The following is a 9,538-nucleotide window of genomic DNA, read 5'->3' as shown; positions in this document are numbered from 1 at the left end:
TTGCAGATGTTACTAACACATTCACACAACAAGAATCAAGTTCACAACCTTGAGAGCAAGTTACGAATCAAATGAATTTTATTCTGTAGTTGTTTGCTACTTAATAGTTTGTTGTTATTGGTTGGTATGACACTATAAATTATTATTATTATGTTAATCTTGTGTTGGTTGTTAACTTTATTTTAATTGTCTTTTGAACTTTGAATGTTTAGTGTGTAATTGAAATAATTATTATTATAAAACTTTAAATTATTTTTATTAAATTTTAAATTATTATTATGTGAATGTTACAATGTTATGGAATAATTATTTTCCAAAATTTAGAGGTTCAAAAGATGTAGAATTTAATTTTGGTGATGTCGTGATAAAGTTGATCAAGACCCGGACTTCACCCGGTCTAGACCCGGCTTAAGTGTGGCCCGAAAGTAACACGATTTCATCGGGTCTAGGGCCGGGTAAGGGTCTCATAAATAGACCCGGTCATTATTTAGGGTCGGGTTCGGGTCACGGCGAACCCTGCTTCACCCGGCCCCATGTGCACCCCTAATGGAAGGTCATAGAGTATTCTAGAAGAGTGTAGATGTATATAGGAGTATGTAGAATGGTATGGAATAATCTAGAAGTATTTAGAAAAATATGGTAGGATAGATATTTGTAGTGAAAATTCTAGATAGTTAATCTAGACCGTTGATTAGATTTAATTCTAACCATCCATTAAGGAGGTGGATGGCTATAAATAGGAGGTGAGTTAGTGTGAGTGTGTATGAATCATTTGTAACCACATTTGAGTAATAAAATATTCTTTCTACCAAATTTGAGTGCGTGTGAATCATTTGTAGCGTTGGAGCGTGTAATTACTGTAATTATAATTACCATACAATATAATTCATCTATCATATACTACGTATTTTATGTGTTAAGATTACATTTATCCATTTTCTTTATCAACAAAAGAGTTATAATTGTACGCTTAAAGAGAGATATTAAAAACAAATAAAATAATTTTTTTACTAAATAACAACGGTCTTTTTAATATAAAAAGACATTATAGTGTTTTAATAATAATGTTTGATAATTTAATTCCTAAATGAGGACAAATGTTAAAATAGTAAGAATTGGTCTTAGTTATTTTACACGCATATATTCAACTGTGTATTATCACATTAAAAAAGAACATAATTAGATCACTTAAAATGTTTTGTTTAATCAATTCATGAAAATTAAACCCTTATTTTGATTTCAAATTACGGAAAGCGTTGCAATAGCATAGCAAGGGAAAAAAAAAGAAAAAAGAAAAGATAAATTAAAATAAAACAAAACAAACATAAACGCTATCTATCTTTTACCAAAACTGCCAAACAACTGAGATAAGCAAGGACCACTAAAGATACCTACAATCAATCACATGTTCGAATTTTCTTTTATTATATTAATTTTTTAGGATAAATATTTCTTTTATTATTGGAGCTCTTATTTTTCATAAAATTTTGTAGAGAAGAAACAGAGAAAATGAAAACAATACTCTTGTTTCACCTGTCTTTTTCAATATATACGAGAACCCAAAAAAACGCAGCATTTCTGGACTCAGTAGTCACCGACACATTATTTGAAACAGAGGAGAGGAAAGGAAAAAAAAAATGAAAACAAAGTATTATTAAATCAAAAAATGTGGTGATTCGTGATAGAGAGTGCAGAGAAAATGATGACTGTGAGAGAATTTCAGTATGATTCATAGAATGATGAATTATAAAAATGATTTAATTACTAAGCTAATTATTTATACTATCATTGTTCTAACTATCAAATAAATATCTTCGCACCTTGTAACTAACCTAACAAACTAAACAAACTTGCTGACTAAGCAAAACTAACTAACTAACTAATTTGCTGGCTCAGCTACTCCTAAATTACAGTTTATTAGTTAACTATATTTTAGTAAACAACTAAACATACAACTAACTCCATTACAACTTGACTCAACTACTACTTCAACAATGTTGCACTTGCAATATGAGACCATGATCCTCTGTTTGATGTATAATTAAACATTATGCATTAACTTCAATGGATTATTAGAAATAGTGTTCTGTTTTTTACTTTCTGCAGGATTATTAACATGTGTGATGTTTAGGGATTAATGTACAAAAATAAAATTTTCAGGGCTAATTTTGAAATTTCAGGGTCAGTGCTGAACTGGCAGTAGAGTAGAGTTGAATTTGCAAAGGTTGTGAATTGTGATACTGATACAAGATAACAAGAATGACACAATATGCTTTAATATCTACAAACATGAATCATGATATGATGTTGAAGCGAAAAAAATGTTACATAAACACTACAAAACAGTAACCAAATCTGTCGTCATCTAATTGTGTATTGGTCTTTTACTCAAAATGAGCTATAATTTCATTTGATCCGTTACACATGATGAGAATAATTTAGTTTTTGTTATACATAATGATTAATAATTTGGTTTTATTTGCTTTAATTCTACAATGACCATCATAACTAACATAATTATCAAATGGTCATAACATTAATATTATTTATAATTTAATCTCTATATAATTTATCTTTTATTTTTAAATAAGGATAAATTTTAAATTTTAAATTATTTTATTGATCTAATATACTTCTCATACTTACTTGAACATCATTGTATGTTTTGTAAGTATTTATTCTCCATGTTCTTCGTTCTTGCCGAAATATAATGCTCCGAAAATGAAGAAACAAGTTCGATTCCTCTAAAACGAAATATACTTGAGAGTTATTACCATACAAGAACATGTATAAATACATATATTGTTAATTAATTTTTAAAGTATATTTTATATTTTTATGTATATTCTACACAAGCAGCTGATTTAGTAGTTAATTTGTGTGTATACTTAAAATAGTTAATTATACTAATACATATATATTTTTGATTAATGAAATCTAATTAAATAAACAGTTTAATTCTAATATACTGTAGCGTAAAATAATTTATATAATTATTTAATACATTTATTTTTTTAAATAATTATTCATATAGTAATATAATTATTTTTGCTAATATAATATTATCGTGATCAAACACACTTATAAATCTGCTTTATACGTGGAAATGAAAATGAATTTGTTACTGTTGTTGAAATTCAAGTATAAAATAGTGTTTATTTTTAGAAATTGAATTTAAAATTGAGAGATTAACTAAAATTTAGTATTATGTTTGATGGTGAGAGATTATAACTAAAATTTTAGTTCTAAGATTTAATTTCAATTTTTTTAATATTTGCATAAAATAAGAACAAAAGAGACTAAAATTATTAAAAATAGAGACTAAAATTTTAATAATATTTAATTTATTTTCAAAAATATATTTATGCTTTTAAATTTTCATTTTACCTTTTTCACCATTCTCACTTCCCCAACTTTACATCTATTTTTCTTTTAATCCCTCATCTCATTACTCTAACTAAATAAAATACTAAAGCATAATTTATTCTTATACACTTTACACCAGATGTAATTCAGTATTTATCTTTCCATATCAATTTCTCTTTCAAATGCTACCTAAATTCTTTAAAAAAAAAAAAGAAAATTTAAGCCGTAAATTGTATTTTAACCCCAGAATTCCCCCATTTTGCAAATTCTACCCTCTACGGGGATTCAGGGGATTCGCACACCACAGCACCAATACACGAATCGCAGCTACACCCTCTTCTCCTTTTGACGATCTCCCTCTGATCTCTCTCTCTCACGCACACTGTGTCATAAAAGGTTCGAACTTTACTCTATCTTAGACACTTACACCAATTTTTTTCATCAATAATGTTCATGTTTTCTTTCCTTTAATTGTTTTTATGCTTTCTGGTTTCTATACTATTTCCAGTTTTCTTAACCATTTCATTTAATTATATTGAAATTCTTGATAATTCATTGGATAGTTGATTATTCTTGAAATTTGGTTACCTTTTTGGCCATTGCTAGGTGCCTGTTTGTCCTTTGGTTCGGGGTAATTTACTAATTTTCTTTTGTTATTGTTAATGTTTAATGATCAGTTTTGCTTCAATTTGGTTATTTACTAATGTAATTTTGGCTCAAGTGGTGATTTTGTGGTAATTGGAATCGGTTCATATTTTTCATTGTTTTGTTTTTGTGGTTTTTGCATATGTAATGTTGAACTGGTGGATCAGAGAGACTGCAATATATGTGAGAATATGTGGTTTATTCTTTTGCCATTGGAAGAGAAATTTGTCTTGATAATAGATTCATAGAATAATAGTTTGATATTGATAATTACTATTGTGGAGTAAGTAACTTGCTAATCTGAAACTCAAAATGAAAAATTGAGGGATTCGATATTTATGTCTCCTTTGCAAGTGTACTGAAACTATGTATATGAAAAAATATTATAGAATATGGCTTCTTTGTGATAATTGATGTATAGGTTCTGAATGGTTAAGTTGTTCATTCTTTTCATAGCTGTAAAATATGTTGAAGTGAAAATCACAAATAACAATCTTAACCTTTGGCATAATGAGAATAGTCCCCTTTGGTAGCTTCATTCGCTTGGTTAAATCGGCAAGCAATAGGGACCATGAACTGGCTTTAGGTAGGGTTAGACTCCTGAATGATTTTTCTTATGGAACTTGAAATTGATAGATTGTGATCATAACTTAACAGTAAAAAAGGGAATGATAGCGTGTAGAGAACACAGCTGAAAATTGAGACAAATGGTGAAGCTATATTTTCTGTTTTTGCAATTGATTACGCTTTGATGATTAGATCAATACAATTTGATCAGTTTAAACTTAGTGTGACTCCTTGTTTAAACTTACAATCCTGTCCTCTTCACATGATATAATTTATATCTATGTGTTGTTTGTGGCTGTATCATAGCATCTTAAGCATATACAATCTTGTCATATATTGAGATTCTTTAACTTTTAGTATATTTTGACAGATAAAACGAATTTTGAACTTTACTGTAGATGCATGTGATAAAAATATAATTACTGTCCCTGCTTGGCATTTCTTTTTGTTTGCTTCGCAGTTGTCTTGTTTATAAATTCCGGGTGTTGTGGTTTTTATCGGCTTTCATTCGTATTGGTATTTATTAGGACTTGGTGAAGACTCATGTCAGCTCCTAATGAGGAAAACTTGTCGTCACATTCCCAGGTGAGTTTTTTCAGTTATGAGCAAACATTTCTTATGCTTGCAATTAATTCTCCTAGCAAGTTTCACACTCCAATCAACTCTTATTTGAAATCATGCTTGTGCACATTTATGTGCTCACTTTAGATTTAGGAAGCAACTTTGAGCTAAGTTCTGGGACTGCTCTCATTTTGTTTTTCATTGTATGTTAAATCAATAATATATGGATGATTTTGTTATTTCTTTTCTATTCACATTAACTGCTGTAAAGATTGTGAAGAGAAATATTGTGTGTTCAGAATTCACAGGGTATTTGTCTTGCTATGAGAATGGTAACCTAATAAATCAAGAAAAACTATGAATTGATCGAGTTGTGGGTTATTATTGTTCTTTGATCCAGTGTGTTTAATCTTCTGATTACATTGCTGAAGATGTTTTAATATTTTCCTAATGTATTGAATTGCTTATCCTTGCATCATCTGCAGAATCAATTTTGCATACCATTGTGACATTTTACATCCATGGATTTTATATGCAATTCAATAATTTGAACTTCAATTAGATGGATTATCTACCTTGACTGTTTATCTAGACTCCAAAGATTGAAATCTAAATCTTGGCGGTGTTAATGTGATTTTAAACATTTTATATCTAATGGTAGCATTATTTTGTTATTCTTTTTGGTGAAAGATTCAGTGATGCTTCTAGTGTAAAAGCTAATAATCTTGAACAGCAAACCTTTGAATTTGTTACATATTTTTCTTTTAGAATAAAGATGGAGAAAATCGCGAATGCCACTTTCATTCCATTTTTTGTTATCTTAGTTGAGCAACATGACATAAACACTGACGTTAGATGATAAGCATTAAGCAATAACTCGTGTTTTCATTTTTTTCTTCCTTCACAAAATCCTGAAAACAGAAACCAGTCAGGCCATTAATTTCCATGATAGTATCATTTCTTCTTGTTGTGGGTTGTCTCCCATATGCATGTTCTAAAGTAATTTAGTTGTGTCAGGGAATTGAAACATTAAGATTTATCAAATAATACATTTTTCTCCACTTATACTTTTTCATGATTCTTTCATTTTGCAGCTCTCATCTCATTTCTTCGCGGATCTCCTTGATTCCATTATAGTCGATGTAGCATCAGAGTGTCACAGAGTAGCAAGGTTGGGCCTTGATTCTAATTTGGAAGAAGAAGATGAAGAATTGAAGTTGTCTGCACAAGCTAGGGTAAGGGTTGCCGATCCTAGCAATAGTAATGAAGCAAATGGCAAGTATGTGGTTGACATATTCGGACAAAGTCATCCTTCCGTGGCAAGTGAAATATTCGAATGCATGAATTGCGGCCGATCCATCATGGCCGGAAGGTTCGCCCCTCATTTGGAGAAGTGCATGGGGAAGGTGATTATTTTATCTCAGAACTTTTTTTGGTTTTGAAAAAAGTTGAATTTAAAACACGATGATTACATAGTTGAACACTAATTATGTATAGTCCTCTATTATCAAGACTGTTCAACACTTGTTATATCTTCTTCAAAATGAGATAAAAGATAATATGCGATTACTTGTTAGTGAGAAGTACATTGGTTTTTCTTTATTTGTCTCTATTTCGTATCATGAAAAATGCTTCTTCTCTGCTCCACCTCAGGGTAGGAAGGCTCGTCTCAAAGTAACAAGAAGCAGCACGGCCGCTGCCGCGCAGAACAATCGGTACTCCCGAGGCGGTCCTGTTTCTACATACTCATCATATTCAAATCACTCTAGCAATAACAGCATGAACCGGTTGCCAAATGGAACCTCCAATTTTGCAGGTGAGGAGCACTCAAATGGGACATTCGAGCCGTGACGCAGTGAGTGAGCATGGAGCAGTGATGTGGCAATGGCTGGCAGGCATGCATGCATGGACTCAGGCTTCCATATCAGCAGTATCATCATCATCATCATCAACTTGGCTTTGCTGGGACACAGCATCATGATGATGTATATGGAGAAAAGGAAAAAGAAAATGGTACCTGTAATTTATATTGGAACTAAGCAATGACAATTTTATGGTAATAAAACATGGGTCGTAGTTTAGTTAATGTATGGAGAAATTAATAGATTGTGATGATTCTGAATTGCTGTGTCTGGTAAAGCAATTGATCAATAATAGCCCGTAGCCCTACAATGTGTATAATTATTTTTTAAAAATAAAAACTTCCGTTGCTGGGACTTGAACCCGGGTCTCTCGGGTGAGAGCCGAATATCCTGACCAACTAGACTACAACGGATTGATGCTATATTGCAACAGAGGTGCTATATATGCGCTACTCCATTTCGGTTCAATAAATAGAATAAATTTGGATAAAAGTGTTAGATCCTAACATTTCTCATAACTTAATATGTTTCCTAAGTAAAGGATAACTCCAATATATAATTAAATCACCTTATCATCATATCAATTAGATATTTTTCTAATCAACTATGTTCCATACACATTTAAAAAAATAAAAATAACGACCAAATAAATAACTCACATAAATTATATATTAAAATATAAAATATATATTAAAAATATATAAAACATATATATATATATATATATATATATATATATATATATATATATATATATATATATATATATATATATTCAATAATTAACTTTTAGTGCATACATAATATTTGTTCTCTAATAAAATATAATAAATTTTACTTTGAGCCATTTACTAGATAAATATTCCCAAACATAATTTTAGATTTATACTTTTTAAATATACAATCTTTTGTTGGCTGCTTATTGTTAATTTGATTATTCTCTTAATTGAGCCATTTCCGTTAACAGAGAACTTTGTAGGCTATCATATACATTTTTAATATATTTAGCAGCAATACTATATAACTAATAAAATCTATTAATTTTTGGTTAATACTTAGCTAGCCAACACTTTATACTCTAAATACTAAATTTTAAACACTAAATCATAAATCTTAAATCTTAGTCGTATAAAAATAAGATATTTGACTAAGATATTAGCTAACATTGATTAAAAAAAAGGTTTTGGTCTCCTAATATGTTTCTATATTTATTAAGTGAAAAAAGGTTAGATAATTTTTCTTATCATGTAATAAGAATAATATTTAAGAATTTCATATGTGCTATGACCTATGGGAGACTGTTTATTTTCCTCTGTGAGAATCCATATTGGTTACGTTGTTGGTGATTATTATTAAGGGTATTTTATACCACAAATGATCACCACTATGATACTATAAAGTTCTATATTAATAATTAAACGATGGAAATATGTATATACTACAGTCAAGTGGGGCTAGATTAAAGGTTGATTATGATTAGAAATTAAAAATGTAATTGATTGAGACATAGAACTAAGTAGCTCACGACTCCCACTTATCCCTGCCTCTCACACCTTCCATATATGTGAGATAACTTTTCCTTGGGGTAAAGAATGAAAATAGAAATAAATCAAGTGTTGTATATAGTTTATTTAATACTAAAATATATACCAAATTGAAGTATAACCAAAATACCAATTTTATCCTTTTCTGCTTCACAAATTTCTTCAATATGATTTCAAATTTGATAACCGCTTTTGATTAATCAATTGAAATGTATTGTATTATAATATTTTGAGTGTATTTTAGTTTTTATTTTCTTCTTAGTATTTTCTCTTCTCCCATATTTAAGATTATTATCTCATTGAAATTTTTAATGTTTCTTTGAAGGATCACATTCTGTTGTATTTTTTATGATCCTTTTAGTGATTTACTCCTGTAATTCCTTTTTTCTACGAAAGAATTATATCTTTGACAAGAAAAAAAAAAGAATAATAAAGTGTACACATAAACATTTCGAACCTGCACGTTTTGTAAAAATAATAATAATAAAAAAAGAACTTAATTATGTTATATTTATAAAAAAGTTATATAAGTCAAAATGATAATAAAATAATAAAAATTAAAATAACTGTTTTATTTTTATAAATTATTTTTAAAATATATATTAACTGCTAGTCTATATTTTTGCACATTCCATATTATTATTTGTTATTTATACATTATTTAGTATTATAGTATAGGTTATTAAAAACACTTCAGTTTTTGTTACACATACATTTATTATTTATATTTGATTCAAAATTTTTTATTGAAATACATTTTATTTTATTGATAGTTATTTATCTAATTCAACTATTATTTATTTAGCTACTTAGAATTTATTTTTATTAATTTATTTATAATGATTTACTTAATTTGATTATTTTTATTTAATAATTGATATTTAATTTAATTTTTGATTTATTAAATAATTATTTATTCATTTTGCATGTAAAGCATTATTAAATCATTTAAAAAAATGGGAGAAAGAAGAGAGAAAAGGGAAATTTTTTATT

At 28.6% G+C, this 9,538-nt stretch overlaps 1 protein-coding gene and 1 non-coding gene across 4 annotated transcripts; one reads left to right on the top strand and one right to left on the bottom strand.

Annotated features, from left to right (window-relative positions):
* Positions 1-3,578: 3,578 nt before the first annotated feature.
* On the top strand, positions 3,579-7,367 carry LOC130949917 (SAGA-associated factor 11). Of its 3 annotated transcripts, XM_057878614.1 has the most exons (5): positions 3,579-3,762; positions 5,106-5,163; positions 6,234-6,545; positions 6,793-6,854; positions 6,956-7,367. In XM_057878614.1, exons 2-5 carry the CDS (start codon positions 5,122-5,124, stop codon positions 6,957-6,959), a joined length of 420 nt encoding a protein of 139 aa, XP_057734597.1. In that variant the 5' UTR covers positions 3,579-3,762; positions 5,106-5,121; the 3' UTR covers positions 6,960-7,367. The 3 variants fall into 3 exon arrangements, with proteins under 3 accessions (XP_057734597.1, XP_057734520.1, XP_057734552.1); XM_057878537.1 differs by having other exon boundaries at positions 6,793-7,355; XM_057878569.1 differs by lacking the exon at positions 3,579-3,762 and adding an exon at positions 3,789-3,997 and having other exon boundaries at positions 6,793-7,362.
* Positions 7,342-7,414, bottom strand: TRNAE-CUC (transfer RNA glutamic acid (anticodon CUC)). The gene has a single exon. It is a non-coding gene; the product is annotated as a tRNA-Glu (tRNA).
* Positions 7,415-9,538: the final 2,124 nt, after the last annotated feature.

This window comes from Arachis stenosperma, chromosome 1 (genome assembly GCF_014773155.1).
Source record: "Arachis stenosperma cultivar V10309 chromosome 1, arast.V10309.gnm1.PFL2, whole genome shotgun sequence".
NCBI classification, from domain to species: Eukaryota; Viridiplantae; Streptophyta; class Magnoliopsida; order Fabales; family Fabaceae; genus Arachis; species Arachis stenosperma.
This window is presented reverse-complemented; position numbering and strand designations above follow the sequence as displayed.

Bases quoted from the DNA above. Each gene is read 5' to 3' on its own strand.
- LOC130949917 (XM_057878569.1), top strand. From the start codon at position 5,122: ATGTCAGCTCCTAATGAGGAAAACTTGTCGTCACATTCCCAG. The intron at 5,164-6,233 runs GTGAGTTTTTTC...TTCATTTTGCAG, and splicing joins ACTTGTCGTCACATTCCCAG to CTCTCATCTCATTTCTTCGC. The intron at 6,546-6,792 runs GTGATTATTTTA...GCTCCACCTCAG, and splicing joins TGGAGAAGTGCATGGGGAAG to GGTAGGAAGGCTCGTCTCAA.